Raw genomic sequence first — 19,586 nt, forward strand, 5'->3', positions numbered from 1 at the left:
TTGCCCTACCAACACAAAAGCACAGATTTGAGGCCATAACTGCTCTGCGGGAGAAAGATGGACAGTCAACTCCCATGTGATTTACTGCCTCTGGAGGATCAGCTATGGGTCAGTTCCCACTCAATGGTCTACAACAATCTGATTCCCAAGCAAGAGGGAAAAACCAGAACAAACTTGTGTTCTCCAATCAGCACTTCCCTTTACAGACCTGACAGTGTGATGGTGAGATTTAATGTTTTGACTGAAGTTTTTGTTCCTTAATCTGGAAAAGTTAATTAGACCTGCTTTTCTGAATATAACACCAACAGAAGAGGGTTAGGAAAGAAAAATACAATAAATTGATCTCAGCCTTATCCATTGAGTCTGTGGGAGTCTTGAGATTGGCAAGGACTCAAATGGATTCACCCTTTTGTTCTTCTCAGACTCTAACATGGTATCTACACATGGGCATTGTGTTGAGTGTAATTGGATGTTTAATATTTTTAATTTTGTGTTAGTTCTGGGTAATCTAAAACTTTACTTTTGCAAATTTACTATTAAAGTACATTTGGGTTCCTGTATCATACTTCCAAAATTTCTATTTGAAATTTTTACAAAAAATAGTATAATCTATGAATATGATTTTTGGGTTTTGTTATGATTTGAGTGAAAGTTTACAAACCATGTTTGTTTTTATTCATTTTATTCAATCATTCTTACACATTTTGTTTTAGAACATTAATTACAATATGCATAATGTAATCATATTTCCCCTCCTTCCTTTATGTAGTTCTGATTTCCACTGGTCTTTTTGTCTTAACCCTTCCAGTCTTCAGGATTTTATCCTTGGTCAAATGCTACTCTTGTGACCGTATATTGTTGTTGAATACCGAATATTGAGTTGAAACCAACTCATAGCAAATCCTCCAGTGAGTATCAGAGGCAGTAAATTGCATGGGAGGAGAGTCTCCATCTGTCTTCAGTGGAGCAGCTGGTAGATTCAAATTTTGGTGTTTTGAGTTGGCAGCATACTTCCCTACCACCAAGGCACCAGAGTTCCCTCATGTGACTGCTTATTCTAATGAGTGAGCCCCTCCCTGGTGTCATTGATCACATGGTGTTGTTGTTGTTGTTATGTGCCATTGAGTCGTTTGCAACTCATAACAACCCTATGTACAACAGCCCTAAACCCTGCTCTATCCTGTGCCAATTGCATTGCCTCTGACACACCCATCCCGATTACCCCAGTCACTGAATCAATCCACCTCATAGAGGGTCTTCCCCTCTTGTGCTGTCCCTCTACCCTCCCAAGCACGATGTCTCTCTCCAAGGACCTGTCCCTCCTTACAACATGACCAAAGTATGTCAGACAAAGTCTCAGAATCCTTGACTCTAAGGAGTAGCCTGGTTTAACGCTCTCCAGAATGACTCTGTTTGTTTTCTTGGCAGTCCATGGTACATTCAGTACTCTTTTCCAGCACCACAGCTCAAAGGCATCAATTTTCCTTCTATCCTCCCTAGTCATCATCCAACTCTCTGATGTATAACAAGTAATAACAAAGACCGTGGGCTGTATCAGGCACACCTTAGTCTCCAGAGAGACACCGTTGCTCTTGAGTACGTTAGAGAGGTCCCTAACAGCAGACTTTCCCATCACAATACGTTTTTTGATTTCCTGGCTGCTGGTGCCAAGAGTGTTGACCGTGGAGCCGAGCAAACTGAAGCTGTGAACAATCTCAATCTCTTCGCCATCCACCCTGATGCTACCAATTGGTCCAGTGGTGAGAATCTTTGTCTTCTTGACATTGAGCCTCAGTCCATACTGAAGGCTGCAGTCCTTGACCTTCTGCAGCAAGTGCATGAGGTCCTCCTCAGTTTCAGCAAGCAGGGTTGTGTCATCTGCATAACGCAGATTGTTAATAGATCTTCCACCAATCCTGACGCTACTCTTCTCCTCATAGAGCCCAGCCTCTCGGATAATCTGCTCTGCATACAGGTTGAAAGGTATGGAGACAGGACACATCCCTGGTGTACGCCCTTCGCAATTTTGAACCATGGAGTGTTACCCTGCTCTGTTCTGATGACTGCGTCTTGGTCCAAGTATAGGTTTCACATTAGCATGATCACGTGATAGAACTGCCTATTATTTGGCTGAAATTGTGACTTGTGAGTCAGTTTTGTCACAGGTTCAAAGGGTGACAAAAGGTCATAGTCTTTGGAATTCCACCAGTTTTTCTCAGAACAATAAGGCAGAACTTTTTAATTTTTTTTGTATTTTGTTCCACATTTCATTCTTCTTTATCAATGACCTTCTTTTATAACCTCTGAGAAGGGTCAGTGATGGCAACGAGGTACCACCTATTGCTTGACCTCAAGGTGGTGGAAGTTGAGGTTTGAGTGCTTCATACATTGTTATTAGGTGCCATCGAATCAAATACAACTCATAAGGACCCTGTGAAAAACAGATCTAAACCCATCCTGTCCTATCTGTGCTGTTCTCACAATCTCTGATACACTGGAGCCCATTGCTGCAGTCACTATGTCAATCTGTTTTGTTGAAGGTCTTCCTCTCTTTTGCTGACTCTCCACCTTTCCAAGCATGACGTTCCTTTCTAAAGAATACTTTTTCCTAACAACAAGTCCAAAATATGTTAGGTAAAGCTTTGCCATCTTTGCATTCAAGGAGAACTCTGGCTGTCCTTTTTTCATGAAATTTTTCTTTTTCCTTTTTGTGGTCTTCTACAACTCAAAGGCATCAGTTCTTCTGTCATCCTTATTAAGTGTCCAGCTCTCAGAAATTATTGAAAAGATCATGGTGTGAACCAGGTGCACCTTAGACTTAAAACTGATATAATTGTTCTTGGAAATTTAGAGAGATCCCTGACTGAAGACTTTGCTAATACAATACTCTGCTGATCTCTTGACTGCTGGTACCAAAGGTGTTGATTGTGGATCCAAGTAAGGTGAACTTGTTGACAGTTTGTCTTTTCTACATCTTTCATGATGTTGCCAACAATTTCTGTTTTCTTCTTCTTAAGATCTTCTTGATGTCTTTGATTTTCTGGAGCAAGAGTTTCAAGTCTTCATCATTTCCAGCAGGCAAGGTTGTGTCATCTGCACAGTGCAGGTTATTGATTCTTCCTCTGATCCAGATGACACATTCTTCTCCATTGAGTTCAGCTTTTCAAATTATTTGCTCAGCATGCAAATTGAATAGATGTGGAAAGGGGATACAATACTGATGCACATCTTTCCTAATTTTAAACCATGAAATGTTCACTTGCTCTGTTTGAACAATAACTTCTTGATCTAGGTATAGGTTTTGCATGAGCACAATTAAGTGTTTTGGGATTTTCATTCTTCTGAATGTTAAACCCTATGAATAATAGAGGAACATGAGGAGGTACATTAGCCCTTTGGAGTAATAGTTTTAGTAAAACTTTGTTTTTCTTCCCTTTCCTTGTTCCAGACAGAGAGACCAGTATTTGCATCTTACAAGGATTCTCTAAAGCTTTCAAAAACCTCAGTCGTTATTCACTAGAATATGCTGTAGAACATTATCTTTGTGGACTTTGTTTTGCCTACTGATCTTTATAGGATTGCAGTTGCACAGTGCGACTTTAAGGTATTTTAGTTTCAAATATTAATTTCATATATAAATTTGATTATAATAATTGTTCATTGATTATCCTAAGCAAATTAATTAGGTTTTCACAGGACTAGAAGGACCTCAATAACATTCATGAGAGCCCTGGCCCATGATGTACAAAGAAGAGTTTGGGTTTGGAGTTAAGACCAACATGAGCTCAGCTCAACAAGCCTTGCTTGCATGGCTTGAGTAAATGTGTCCCTGGCAGACACAGTCTAAGCTCGACTGCTGATCTAAAAGTTGGAGTTTTAGTCTGCCCAGAGTCACCTCAGAAGAATGGCCTACTAATCTACTTATAGAAAATTAGCCGTTGAAAACAGTTGTGCTCTGAAACACAAAGGGTTGTTGTGAGCTGAAAATGGACTCAATAATTGGGTTTCTAAATTTCAGTTTCCAAAAGGTCCTAATTAGCAGGCTTATTATGGGGATTAAATGAAATTGGCTATGCCATGGCATATCATAGCTGTTCTAAAAGGATTTCTTAGTACTTGTATCATTGATTATTATTATAATCTCTGTGTGATTTACAGCCTCTTCAAACCTATTGGAGGGTTATCTATGAGTTGGTTCCCACTTGATGGCACATAACAACAACATTGTATCAGACTATTAAGCAGAAGTTTAATGGCTTGAATTCTCTAGTATCTCCTTGAGAGAAAGATAAGCAGTCTCCTCTTGTAAAGATTTACAGCCTTGAAAGTCTAGTGAAGGGTTGCTATTAACATACATACACTAATTGTAAATGAGATTGCTCTTATCTGTGAAATGTTGGTAGAAATATTTTTAACATCCTCATTCTATTCTCTATAGAAGTACAAAGCTTTCCCTGGGATTTCTGATATGGAAGTCTGCATTCTCAAGGTCACTTTTTCCCACTGAAATGATAATCTTCCTCACCCACTGAATTCCTTAGAGTCTCATCATCCACATTTCCATCTGTTCAGTGACACAGCTTTAGAGAATTAGGTGACCTAGTAGTTGGGAGTTTTATTGGCAACCCAAAGATAAATCTATCAGCTAGCTAGTTATTCTTTGGGATAAATATAGGTAGTCTTCTTGTGTGATTTACAACCTCTGAAAACCTGCTGGAGAATAAACTGTGACTGACTTGGTTGCACATAACAACAACATTCACTTAACAGACTGTTAATCAAAATACCAAAGGCTTGAATCCACTTGCTTCTCCTTGACAGAAAGATGAGCAGTCTCCTCTTGTAAAGATTTACAGCCTTGGAAGTCTGGTGAAGGGTAACTGTGAGTAGGAATTGCCTCAATGGCTGTAGGTTATTTTTGGTCTACTTTATTACATATCCTCAAGCCATCAAGCCATATGGTATATAGATGATTTTCCTGAAGACTTGGGGAAAGGAAGGGTTGGTACTGCAATAAAGCAAATGACTTCAAACTAAAATTAGATTTATCCACCCTATCCCTGGGGATTATTTTCACTGGCACTTAACTACATAAATAAAAAAAAAAAAACCCTCATAAAATTGGGTATATTTAATAAAATTTACTGTGTTTATATTTGGATTAGGGGACTAGGAACAGTTTTCTCTTCTTCACTCTATATTTCTACATTTTTCAGCATTATTTACGTGTTTCACAATTATTTTAAAGACCTGTTTAAAATCTGAGGGAGAAAATTTCCTAGAATTGATGATACTTCTTCAGAAGCAAGCTAAACAAATCTTCCTACAATGATCCTCACCTCCTTTTCCCAATCCTTTAAAATATATTTTCCATAAATCTTTACATACAGTTACTTGTTAGTATCATAAGTGCAGAAGCTACATCTTGGCAACACTAACAGTTTTCTTTCTTAAATGTGTAAGCCATTCCATACATTTTTGAAAAGCTATTAACAAGCCTTTTGCTGCTCTGGCATGGAGTTTGACTGGTCAGACTGTCTTTTTGCTTCTCTTGGCTACAGTGTCAATTCTAACAAAAGTAGAATCTCTACTTTTTCAGGATCATAAGAAGTTATGGATAACATTGAGAAGAATGGGAATCCCAGAGCACTTGATTATATTCATGAGGAACTTATACCTGGATCAGGAGGCTGTTGTGTGAATGGAGCAGGGGAGCACTGCATGTTTTGAAATTGGGAAGAGAGTGCATCAGGGATGTATTCTATCTCTATGCCTGTTCAGTCTATTTGCTGAGCAAATTATCCAAGAGGCTGGACTCTATGAGGAGGGATATGGCATCAGGATTGAGGGAGACTGACTCATTAATAACGTGCATTATGCAGATGACACAACCTTGCTTCCTGAAAATGAGGAGGACTTGAAGCACTTATTGCAGAAGATGAATGAATGTAGCCTTCAGTACGGATTGTGTCTCAATATCAAGTAAACAAAGTTTCTTAACCACTGGACCATTAGGCACTGTCATGATGCATGGAGAGGAGACTGAAACGGTCCACAGTTTCATCTTGCTTCGATCTACAATTAACACCCTTGGTGTAAGCAGTCAGGAAATAAAGGAAACACATTGCACTGGGGAAATCTACAATTAGGGACCTTTACAAATTATTGAAGAATAGTGATGTCAGTTGCAGGACTGAGGTGTGTCTGATTCAGGCCCTAGGCTTTCCAATTGCTAGCTATGTGTCTGAGACCTGGACCACAATGAATAAAGATGACAGGAAAAAGAATTGATGCCTTTGAGCTTTGGTGTTGGAGAAGAGCACTGAACATCCCATGGATGGCCAAGAAAATGAATAGGTATGTCTTAGAGAGTGTTCTTTAGAGGCAAGAATGGTGAAGCTTTGCCTCATGTACTTTGGACATATTGCAACAAGGTGCTGTTCTTTTGAGAAGGACATGATGTTGGGCAGGGTGTAGGGTCAGCAAAGGAGAGGAAGAGCCTTAACCAGGTGGACTGACACAGTGACTGCTGTAATGGGCTCTTGTGTGTCAGGAAATATGAGGATGGTGCAAGACAGGACTAGGTTTAGATCTTTTGTTCATAGGATTGCTATGAGTTGAACTTGACTTGATTGCACCTAACAACAACAAAATCTGTCCACATTCTCTCCAACATTTATTACTTGCTGTAGTGTTAAACTTTGCTACCACTACTGGAGTAAGATGGTATCTCATTGTGGTTTTAATTTACATCTCTCTTACTACCAGCGATTTTGAGCATTTTTTCATTTGTTGTTTGCCATCTGAATAATTTCCTCTCTGAAAAGTCTTTCTATGTATTTTGCCGTTTTGTAATTGGGTTATCAGTCTTTTTCTGGAGGCCGTGTAAAATTCTGTAAACTTTTAATATAAGACTCTGGTCTGAAATAGTACTGTAAAATGTTTTTTCCCAGTCAGTAGGTTTTCTTTTTCATTCTCTGTTGAAAAATGTTTTTGATGCACACAGGGATTTAATCTTTAGAAGGTCCTGCTCAACAATTTTATCCTTTCCAGATTGTGCATTTATGGCTGTATTTCGCAGTACCACAGACGAGGCTATCTATCTAGGCTCGATCCCAGTTTGTCTCTTATGAGTTGTATGGTTTTGGGTTTTACTCCCAGGTCTCTGATCCACATTGAGTTGATTTTTGTGTATGGTGTGAGATGTGGATTCTGTTTCAACTTTCTGCAGGTAGCAGTCCAGTTTTGCCAGTACCATTTGTTGAAGAAGTTGTCATTTCCCCATTTTATAGGTTTTATTTCCTTTTCAAATATCAGTTCACCATAGATAACTGGGTGGATTCCCGGGCTCTCAATTCTGTTCCATTGGTCTATATGCCTACCATTGTATCAGTACCATGCTGTTTGGTTACTACCATTGTGTAGTAGTTAAGTTTTGAGGTCACAGAGTTCTATGCCTCCCACTCGTTTTTGTTTCTCAGAAGTGCTTTGCTTATTCAGAGGGTCTCTTGCTTCTCCAAATAAACCTAACAATTTCCCTTTTGATCTCCTTGAAAAATGAATTTGGTATCTGTATTGCGATTGCACTGATCTAGATTGCTTTTGGTAGATTGTCATTATCACAATATTGAGTCTTCCTATCCATGAACAGGGCACATTTTTCCATTTCTTTAGGTTTTTTTATTGTGTCTTGCAGAAATGCTCTGTAGTTTACTTTGTATAGGTCTTTTGAATCTCTAGATATGAACACTCCCAAATGTCTCAATTTGTGATTTTCTTTTTTAAATGGTATTACTGTCTTGGCTTCCTTTTCTGAATTCTCTTTATTACTGTAGAGGAATCCCACTGATTTTTGGATATTTATCTTATATCTTGCCACTCTACTAAATTGGCCTACTAACTCTTAACAGTTTTTCTGTTAGAAAACCTTGGGGTTTTCTGTATACACCATCATATCATCTGCATATAGTGATCGTTTAACCATCTCTTTGCCAATCATAGATGCCTTTTATTTCCTTCTCTTGTTGTATTGCCCAAGCAGGCACTTCCAATACCACAGTGAATAGAAGTGATGACAGTGGGCATCCTTATCTGGTCCCTGTTTGCAAAGAAAATTCTTTTAGTCTTTGTCCATTGAGAATGATATTGGCTCTTGGTTTTGCATATATGCTTTTCACTATGTTGAGGAAATTCCCTTCTATTCCACTTTTGCTGAATGTCTTTATCAGAGGGGTGTTGGATTTTGTCAAATGCCTTTTCTGCATCAATTGTTAAGATCATGTGGTTCTACTTATTTGCTTTGTTAATATTGTGAATTACATTGATTGTTTTTCTTATGTTAAACCATTGTTGCATACCTGTTATGAATCCCACTTAGTCATCATGATTTTTTTTAATATGCTTTGGATTCTATTGGCTAGGATTTTGTTAAAGATTTTTATATCTATGTTAATTAGAGATAGTATTCTATAGTATTCTTTATTGGTAATATCTTTGTCTAGTTTTGGTATTAAGGTTATCTTGCTTTATAGAATGACTCTGAGAATGTTCCTTCTTTTTCAATTTTTAAAAATAATTTATGTAGAATTGGTGATAGGTCCTCTTTGCATGTTTGATAGAATTCAGCTGTGAAGTCTTCTGCTTGAGGACTTTGCTTACGGGAAAGTCTTTTTATGATTTGTTCAATTTCTTCTTTTGTGATGGGTCTGTTGAAGTGTTCTATATCTGTACTTGTCAATCTGGGTAGGGCATGAGTTTCAAGGAACTTTCCCATTTTCAAATTTATCAGAGTATATCTTTTCATAGTATTTTGATATTATAGATTAATTTCATCTGGTTCTGTTGTGACATCACCTCTTATCATTTCTTAATTGAGTTATATGTGTCTTCTCTTTTTTTCTTTGTTAAATTTGCCAGTGGTTTGTCAATTTTATTGACCCTTTCAAAAATCTAGCTCCTTCATATTGATGGTTTCAGTTATCTTTCTGTTTTCTATCCCATTGATTTCAACTCTTGTCCTTTTAATTTCCTTTCTTCTAGAGGCTATAGGATTAAATTGTTGTTTTTTTTCTATTCAGTTGAAGTGTTTAGTTAGATCTTAAATTTTTCTTCTTTCTTCCTTTTTTATGTGCGTGCCTGTTGTTATGAACTGGCCCCTGAGGACTGCCTTAGCTGTATCCCACAGGTTTTGGTATGTTGTATTTTCATTTTCATTTGTTTCAAGGAACTTTTCCATTTATTTCTTCTATAACCCATTCATGTTCTAGCAGAGAGTTATTTAGCTTCCATGTGGATGTTTTTGTAAGCTTGATCCCCCTGTGGTTAATTTCTAGTTTTATGACATTGTGGTCTGAGAAGATGCTTTGTATTATTTCAGTGTTTTTTAGTTTGTTGAGGCTGTTTTCTGTTCTAGTATATGATGGATTCTGGAAAATGTACCATGTACACTTGAGAAGAAAGTAAATTGAGTTTTAGTTGGGTGCAGTACACTGAATACATCCACAAGGTCAAGTTGGCAGATTGTATAGTTTAGATCTTCTGCATCTTTGTTAAGTTTCTTTTGAGTTCACCTATCCTTTGGTGATTGTGGTGTGTTAAACTTCCTGCCATTGTGGTGCTGCTGTCTACTTCTTTCTTTAATTCTGCTAACTATTGTTTTATGTATTTTGCAGGTCTATCTTGGTGCATAAATGTTGACTAACATTATGTCTTCTTGATTTATTGTGCTTTTAGTCAGATATAATGCCCTTCTTTATCTTTTATGGTGATTTTCATTGTGAAGTCTAATTTATCATTAATTAGCATTGCCATTCCTGGTTTTTTGTGGTTGCCATTAGCTTCGTGTATTTTTTTTTCCAGCCTTTAATTTATTGTCTGTCTTTTTCTCCATTTCTTAGATGCATCTATTTTAGACAGCATATTTATGGACTTTGGTAGGGGTTTTTTTTGTTTTGTTTATCCATTCTCTTACTATTTTCCTCTTAATTGGCTCATTTAGTTTATTCACATTAAGTGTGATTGTTGTCAGGCCAGGTTTTGCCATCTCCATTTTGCTGTGTTTCTTTTTCTGTTGTTTCTGGTTACTATGGTCCACCTATTTTCCTTTGTTGTTTCTGCATGAAGGACTATCTTGTAGTTTTGGTTTTCACAACTTCCTTAAGTTTCTTATTCTCTGCAAAGGATCTAATTTCTCCTTCATCTTTGATGGAGAGCTTTGCTGGGTTAAGGATCCTTGGTTGGCAATTGTTATCTTTCAATTTTCTGTATATGCCATCCCATTGTCTTCTAGCTTGCATGATTTTTGCTGAGAAATAAGTACTTCATCTAATTGTTTCCCTTTTGTAGATTCTTTGTTTTTCTAGTTCTGCTTTTAGTGTTCTATCCTTATCTTTTAATTTGGGGAATTTGTCTATCATATGTCTTGATGTTTTTCTTTTTTAGGTCAAGTCTGTTTGGTGTTTGCTGTGCTTCTTGAATGTGGATTTCCTCATTCTTGAAAATGCCTGGGAAGTTTTCCGCTCGTACTTCTTCCACAATATTCTCAGTGACTTTGTCAGCTCCTGTGTTCTGGAAATCCAATCATATGTACGTTGTTCCTTTTGATGTCCTCCCACATGTTTCTAATATTTTCTTCATATTCTTTATGTCTCAGCTCTGATTTTCCTTTTAGCATGTTTCCAGTGAAGTTCTTGTGTTCCATCTCACTGTCTCGCTGTTCCATCTCATCCATTCTGCTTTTTCATCCTACCATCATGTTGGACATTTCTGTCATTTCAGTCTTAATATTCTGAATTGCAGTTTCATGCTTTTTTGCTTGAGAGGGTGGAGGGACAGCGCAGGAGAGGAAGGCCCTCAGTGAGGTGGATTGATTCAGTGACTGGGATAATTGGGATGGGAGTGTCAGAGACAGGGCGATTGGCACAGGACAGAGTGGAGTTTAGGGCTGTTGTACATAGGGTCGCTATGAGTCGCAAGCGACTCGATGGCACATAACAACAACAACAACAACAACATGTTAGCTCTACTCTGTCATGTTGTGATTTTTTAAGTTCTTGTACCTCTTTATTTATATTTTCAATTCTTTCTTTCATCTTATTTATATTTTCAATTCTTTCTTTCATCTTTTACAGTTTTTTCACCCGTGGTTCTTCAAGTTGCTCCTCATCAATATAGTTTTTCTGGATCGCTGTCTCTGGGGTATTTGCTCTCTTAATGGCTTCCATTGTTTCTTTCATCATTTGCATCTTCTTCTGTAGCTGTTCACTTAACATATTTCTTCTGGTTCTCTCTCTCTGGGGTATTCATTGTTGTTGTTATTGATTGCCTTTAAGTCGAGCACAACTCATAGCAACCCTATGAACAGAAGGCTTGAAGCCTTTCTATAACTATTGTCATTTATCAAAGTTCATAGAGTTTCCAGAGACATGTTGTTTAGGAAGTATATGCCACTCCTGATATCGGATCTTCTTTTTAGGAGAAGGGTTATTTTGTTTTTTCACAATCATTGAGGTAGACTGCTGCTTTCTTGACATTATGTAAGTCTTTTCCTATTAGTTGTTAGACTTTTGTAACTCTACAGCCTCCCAGGGTATGGTAATGTTTTGTCAAAACCTATATATTGATGTTCCCCTCTTGGCCTGAGGCTTGCAGGGCCAAGGGTGCCAAACAGGATAACTATTGTCCTCCAGGGCTGTGGCTCTTCCACACCTCTTCCCTTTGTACTTAAGACATCCCGAGATCTCTACTTGATATAGATAGCCGAGTTCAAGGGCAAGTACTTGTGGTATTCGTGCTCCTAGCACAGGATAGCATGGTGGTAGCAGGCTAGTCTGGTCTCCACACAATGGTCTGGTCTAGTCTCCACACAGTGGCCCAGTCTAGTTTTTACAAAGCAGACGGGTCTGGTCTAGAGCACCAACATTGGTCTGTTTGGTTTGTCTTAAGCATGATGTTTCTAAAGATAGGCAAATGGAATTGCAATAACTTTGCCTCTAAATACTAGTAGTTATTTGAAAGGAGCTATATTCTCAAGAGCTCATCAGCTTTGCCCCACTTCGTCCCTAGCTAGTGTCTAGGATTTAGGAAGAAACCACACAGCTTGACTTAAGGGCTAATATTCTGCCCACGTAAGCAAGAGTTGGAGAGATAACAACCTAATCCAGAAACAAGGAAATCTGAACTGTCACCTATTAAGGACTGTAGAACTCTTTTTTTTTAAATTTTTTAAATTTTGTGTGCGTGTACCGTCAAATCAGATCTAACTGGTACAGGAGGATATTGCGCCTCCTTCTCCGGCAGAGCATCTGGTGGATTCGAACCGTGTTTCTCTGGGATTGCAGTGCAGCTTCTTGCCACTAGGCCACCAGAGCTCCCCAGAACTCTTAAGATTGTTGAACTGGAAGATGTGAAGTTGTGTTTAACTCAGGTGAGTCACATGACACCTGATGTGTAAAAATGGTAAATATAGGCCTTTGGAGTTCCTCACTTACTGGTCAACTTGGACCAAACAGAGGAGTCTCCATTTACCTGGACAACATTTTGAGCTTGTGGGGACTGGTTCACCATGAATCTTTTCCTGACGTTTGCTATCTGTATTGTGTGTGTCTCAGTCAGACCCGATGAATGGTGGAGTTACTGCTCCTTGATGGAATACTTGTCCTAAAGTCCCATGGCTGCTTAGGATCCTGAGACTGCCTTTGAAGCAAGTTATGTGTGGAATACATTATGTTAGAGTTTTCTCTGTCTAAGTTTAAGAGAGGTCTAGTTACTATCTTGTTTATTCTTTAAATGTGTGAACTCAAGTTAGCCAAATACTGAGGCAGAATTATTGAGCCAGTATGTCTTCAAGTTAATGCAAAAAACCTGGGAATTTATTTCCAGCTAGGATAACTGATGCTGGGGCCATAGTTATGAATGTCCTTGTTTTACTAATGTAAGTTGTGAGGTGGTCCATGAGCAGACCTTAGTATTGTTGTAGAAGTTCTCAGATAATTGAATTTTAATTTTATTACTAATTTCTGAAATTGTGAACATGATTGAGAGATTATTTTGTTGGAGCATTTTGCTTGATATGCCTCTGTATCCTCAGTATCTTCAGAATTGCTTTTGACAGCTATGGTTTCAACATGGGGCCTGTAACAACTGCTGCCAAGTCTTGGAATGTCATTTTCCTGCAGCAGCATCCAAAGTTAACAAAAAGACATGGAAAAATTCCATTAAGTATTCTAATCTGCCACCATTTGTGTACCTTGTTCTATTCCACTAAGTTTTTAAAAAATAATCTAAGTGGCACATGTAACTTCCATCACTTATGTAGGGACATCATTTCTTAATAAATGTTTTGGCCTCAAAATATCATCCTACATTCTACATTGTTCCGGTTAGGTGATAGTGAGTTGAATCCGGCTTAGTTCCCAGTGTACCACAACAGAACACTGCCTGGGTTTTGCCATCCTTAGTTGTTGCTCTGTATGACCCTGTTTTTGCAGCTAATGTCTCAGTTCATCTTTTGGAACATTGTCCTCTTTTTTCCTGATACTTTGTTTTAACAAGTATGATGTCCTCTTCCAAAATAAATTTATTTGGTCCTATAGAAATCCAAATTTGAGAGTTCGGCTTCAGTTCCTGTATCTATTAGTCTAAGTGTGCTCTGCTATACATAGGGTTTTCAGAAGCCAGTTATATTTCAGAAGTGGATGGCCAATCCTTCTTTCTAGTCTGTCTTAATTTGGTTGTTCACTGTTAGAAGAATATTTGACAGACAAGTATTTTTACCCAGCAGGTGAAGTTCTGCCTCATTTACTTTGGACACATGGCCAGAAGAGATTGGTCCTTGGAGAAGGATATCATGCTCAGAAGGGTGGACAGATAGCACAGGAGAGGGAGATCCCGGATGAGATGGATTGATACAGTAACTGGGGCGATGGGCATTGGTGTGTCAGAATCAGTGAGACTGGCTCAGGACAGGGAAGGGCTCGGAGCTGCTGTACATAGGGTCGCTATGCATCGCAGCAACTCAACCAGTAACATTCTATGACAGGTCTGGAAGCAAGAGTGGCATCCAGTTCCTAAACAACTTTGATAAATATCGATAGATATAGAGAGGCTTCAGGCCTTTTGTTCATAGGGTCGCTTCGAGTTTTGCTCTACTCGAAGGCAATTAACAAAAACAACATAGCAATCCGTAGCTTTTCATTATTTTTTATTTAAACTGCACGGTTGATATCCTCGAAGGTGAGGCTAAAGACCGCTCCTTTGTTGCCAGAACTAAGCCAGGCACTGTGGTTATGATGTACCCTACCCAGATGACTCTGGCAACTCCAAGCAATGGACCAGAGAGCCAGCCTCAACATCCTGAGCCTGAGGCCAGGTCTGGACAGCAGTTCCAAAGGGAAGCTGGTCTGCCATCCCTACAGTTCACCTTACTTTCATTATCAGCCTCACGCCTGAGAGACAGGTCTTGACAGCACTCCTGGTGCAACTCCCAAGTCCCCAGGCCTTACAGATAAACTGAGACATTAGCTGCAAAAACAGGGTCATACAGAGCAACAACTAAGGATGGCAAAACCCAGGCAGTGTTCTGTTCTGTGGTACACTGACTCATCACCTGACCACTACCCAGTGAAGACCCCATTGTGTTCTGTGGGCAGAATGGTCCTATATGAGTCAGGAGGGGCCTCCTGCCCACATTAGGGACATCCTGCTACTCCAGAGAGAGATTGGGTGCCCAGCTGCCCTTCCAGTCAGCTCCCTCTGCCCCCAGAAGGCTCCGAAACCCAAGAAAACCCCTTAAATGCCCTGCCCACAGGTTTTCAGGGTGGAGAAGGATAAAGACTCTCGCAAAGCCCTCTCCTCCATTGCCTGTGGGCAGGTGTATTGGTTGGTTGGGGGGAGGCAGGAGGTAGCATGGGGGAGGGGTTGGCACTTTGGGGTTATCTCAGGAACTACTGATCCAGGCTTGGCTCTCTTCTCCAGCCTGCCAAGATCTTTAATGTCTGAGCCCAGAAAGACAATCATCCCCACTAAAGAATGTCTGAAACAGTCACCAGGTGTATGCTCAGAAATTATATTCTTAAAGAACAAATTCTAAATATTTTCTATGGTGCATTTAAAGAAGGGGCTTTTATGGTACAGCCTGTAGGAAGCTGTGCTGATAACTCCAAAAGACTGTACCTTTCTTTGGTTTACATTCACCAGCAACTCCGCTGGAGAGAGCTGGGCAATCTCCTCCCTTATGATTTACCGTCTTAGAAACTTGGTGGAGGGTCAGCTGTGAGTCAGTTCAGGAATGAGTTACTTTTAGAAATTGCTGACTTTTGAACTTTTTATCAATAGAACTGTCTTCTGAGATCTAAGTGACTTTAAAGGGATACAAGTTGATTTTCATTATTGAGGGAATCCTCAAAATTATATTTTGGAGTTAACATGAGATTATATCCTTGCTCTTGACATATTTCTGTGAATGGCTCCTTGAGGTTTCTGTAACGCTGTCCCTCAAAACTCATTTCTCTAGGTTGAAAATGTTCGTCTGGTTGATCGAGTATCTTCTAAAAAAGCAGCGCTGGGGACTTTGTACTTGACAGCTACTCATGTCATATTTGTGGAAAACTCACCAGACACCAGGAAGGAAACTTGGGTATGTTTTCCTTATTATTGACTTATTTTTTCTTATACTGGGAATACAAAGTTTTAATCCTTTTATTTATTCCCCCCCTATTGAATAGGTGAAATTTTGCTTCTTTGGGGTTCAGAAACTGGTATTGGAATGTGTCCTGTACCTTTACTACACAGTCTATTCTATTTGATGTCTATTCTACTTGGTCTCTTTATACAAAGTGTTTAAATATTTGAATAGTATCTAAGTTCTCTAGTGATGCTATAACAGACATACATAGGGCTGACTTTAATGGACAGAAAAGCATTTTCTCACCATTTAAGAGGCTCTCACTCTCACTGCTGTCAAGTCAGTCTCAACTCATAGCTAAGTCTCCAGCTAGTTTTCAGAGATTGTAAATCACAAGGGAGGAGATTTTCTGTCATCTCTAGAGGAAGATCTTTGTCTCTTTTCAGCTTCAGTCTTGTTCCTGGCAATCTTCTTGTAGTCTGGCATCTGTTCTCCTCCATTGTGTGTCCTTTGTTCCCATGCCTTATTTGTTTTATGTCTCAGAAGTGTTTGGTTTAAGACACATCCTACACTGATATGGCTTCACTAACATAAGAAAGAAATGTCGGATTCCAAATAGAATGATATCCACAGGTGTAAGGATTAGGTTTAGGATACATATTTTGAGAGCTTATAATTAAGTCTACAGCAAACAATGTCAAAGATAGCAATAAAAAGAACCAAAAGACACAAATGCTTTATGTAACAGCTATAACAAGTAGACATCCAACAGTATCATTATGCTATAAAAAGTATTTTATAGTAATGGGTGTTGACACTATTTCTATCTTCTGGCTCTTTTATACAGTGCTGCAGTGAACATTGGTGTACATGTGTTGTTATCTTGCTTTTTATTCTTTTAGATGACATTGCTATGTACTTTAGAATTTATAATTCATTTTTCCTAAAAGCTAAACTAATTTTACTGTTTTCTCATTTTTTTCTGATAGAATGCTAATAATGAGACCATTACATATAGCTTATTTTATATAGAAAATGAAATATGGAATATTAGAACCAGCATTCTAAAATTGCAATTTTTCACTTTTTAATATCCCATAAACATTGTTACCTCTTTAGTAGGAGGTAACAGCTACAGCATGTCAAGATCAATGAAACAATGAATTATTGTCATCTTTGAGGATTGAGATTGCTCTGAAAGTCAGGGAGATTTATTTCAGCATGGTTTGTGGTCAAATAAATTTTATCTGTAGCCTACTAGACCACCAACAGCTTTTTTATCATTGTAAGGTGCTGTGGGATTGGTTACCCTTCATATGATAGAATTAAAAACTACCTTGTCGTGTGGCATCCTCACAATCAAGTCTGTGCTTGAGTCTGGTGTTGCAACTTACTGTATCAGTTCACCTCAATGAGAGTCTTCCTTTCCTTGACAGACTCTCTATTTCATCAAGCAGCATATCCTTATCTAAGGATTCATAACTCCTGATAACATCTCCAGAGTACATGATACAAAGAAGATCCTCCCTTCTGAAGAATGATAGCTGTACTTCTTCCCAGACTGATCTGTTTATTCTTATGTCATTTCATGATATATCCAGTGTTCTATGCTATCATAATTCAAAGGCATCCATTGTTTTTGGTCTTCCTTATGCATATTCATTCTTCCTATGCATATGAGAGGATAGGAAAATACCATGGTTTGAGCAAGGTTTACGTAAGTTAGTCCTCATGTGAGCATCTTTGCTTTTTTAGACTTAAAAGAGATCTTTTGAAGCAGACTTATCCAATTCAAGATATTGTTTAAATTTTGCCTACTGCCTCCATGGGTTTTTATTTGTGGTTCCAAGTAAGGTGAATTCTTATCAACTTTAATATTTTCTCTGTTTATCCTGTGAGAACTATTACTTGGGAAACTTAAAAGTCTGTTACTCCTTGTTGTATTATTTACACTCAATTTACCATTACTAACTTTTGATTCTAGATTCTTCACAGTCAGATTTCAACCATTGAAAAGCAGGCAACAACTGCTACTGGATGTCCACTGCTAATTCGCTGCAAGAATTTTCAGATAGTACAACTCATCATACCACAGGAAAGAGATTGCCATGATGTGTACATCTCTCTGATTCGCCTCGCAAGGCCAGGTAGGGAGGAGGAGCCCAGCATCCTTAAGAAATTCACAAATAGTGCATTTCACATACAGTGTTCAACAAATGAGTCTATTGCTTAAGTGATACACATTACCGTAGTCCGCAGATGAGGTCAAGAAATGCGAATGATTACCTAATAGAGTTCTTTGCCATTTAGGTCTCTCTCTGGTACTTTTCTAATACAATCTTAGTATTCATTTTACCTTGGTGGGGGTTACAGTGCCTTACCTTTCTAGATAAAAATCACCTTAAAGTTTACTTTTCTAATAAGAAACGGTGCTGCAATCCCAGTGGCACACAGTTTGAATCCACCAGCTGCTCTGTGGGAGAAGGACGGACAATCTCCTGCCGTGTGATTTACTGCCTCTGAAAACTCGCTGGAGGGTCAGCTATGGGTTGGTTCCAACTTTATGGTACAACACAACACACCAACGCAATATTATGCTAGAGAGCTCTGGTGGCCTCGTGGGAAGGAGTCACACTGCCAACCTAAGGCATGTGGTTCAAATCCACCAGCTACTTCACAGGAGAAAGATGGACAGTCTCCTTCTGTGCAGTTTACAGTCTTTGAAAACCTGCTGGAAGGTCAGTTATGAGTTGGTTCTGACTTGATGACACACAAGAACTACATAAATTTGGAGGTCTGGACAACAATTCTATGATAGGGAGCTCTGATAACATAGTCTGCAGGGGGGTTCCCTGCCATGCCTCTCTGTCAGTTCAAATCCATAAACGTCTGTTCCTCAAGAGAAAGATGGGCAGTCTCCTCCCATGTGATTTGCAGCCTCAGAAACCCACTGGCAGGTTAACTACAAGTCAATTCTGACTTGGTGGCATTGTGGCTTTTAAAATTATTGTGATAGGAGTTCCTGGACGGTACAGATGGTCAAGCACTGGCCTACTAACTAAAATGTTGGTGGCTGGAACCCAAAAAAAGGCAGCTAAGAAGTAAGGTCAGGTGATCTCCTTTTGAAAACACTTTGGGGTAGTTCTAATCTGCACATGTGAGTTCATCATGAATCTAATTAGCAACTGCCTGGAATAATTTTATTATTATGTGATGTTGAGTCAGAACTGACTTGTTGCTGACCCCATGAGTTTTCAGCGGCAGAAAATCACACCAGATGAGAGTGCCCAGTTTTCTTCTGGGAAGCAGCTGGTTGATCTGAACCATGTGCTTTTGGGAAGGCAGCACAAGCTCTCAACTAGAACAGCAGAACAATAATAATAGTTTAATAATGAAACCACCTGAATGATACCTATGAAAACTAAAAATTGCTTTATATGTAATTTTCTGTAGTCCCTGTCTGTACATATCACCACCCACCTGTACCAATAACCTTGATGTTTGCTGTCTCCTGATATTTTGATAGTCATAAATGTTTTAAGATTACTGTAATTAGAATTTTGTTAGCAGCTGTGAACATACAGGGTATGGATATATTGATTCCCCCAAACCAAATCTTCTTAAACATTATTGGAAGAATGTTTAGTTGATTTGAAAAGTAGAATCTCTTTGTAATTATCTCATTGTATTTCTCTTCTTGGAGTCATCAGATTTATTATGTACTGTGTGAGGAGCTAGAGTTGGAAAATCAAAAGGGCTGAACTCGTTCAGCATTTCTTAAGCTCAAGGAACTGAAGAACAAATTCAAACCTCGAGTTGCTACAATCAAGAATGTGTTAGGCAGAATGTTAAATTATCCAGGAGGTATCAAAAGAAGATGGAAGGAATATACTGAGTCATTGTATCGAAAGGAATTGGCAGATACAGAAGAATTTAATGAAATAGCATTTGAGCCAGAGCCTAT

General features: G+C 38.8%; 1 protein-coding gene across 1 annotated transcript in view; it reads left to right on the forward strand.

Moving 5' to 3' along the window:
- Nucleotides 1-19,586, forward strand: part of MTMR7 (myotubularin related protein 7) — a 219,195-nt gene that overhangs the window by 64,509 nt on the left and 135,100 nt on the right. The window contains exons 2-3 of the mRNA XM_006893550.1: nt 15,512-15,634; nt 17,607-17,769. Coding sequence (XP_006893612.1) covers nt 15,512-15,634; nt 17,607-17,769 — 286 coding nt within the window. The remainder of the gene's footprint in view (nt 1-15,511; nt 15,635-17,606; nt 17,770-19,586) is intronic.

Source organism: Elephantulus edwardii, unplaced genomic scaffold (assembly GCF_000299155.1).
Source record: "Elephantulus edwardii isolate Elephantulus edwardi_28Jun2011 unplaced genomic scaffold, EleEdw1.0 scaffold00128, whole genome shotgun sequence".
NCBI lineage: Eukaryota > Metazoa > Chordata > Mammalia > Macroscelidea > Macroscelididae > Elephantulus > Elephantulus edwardii.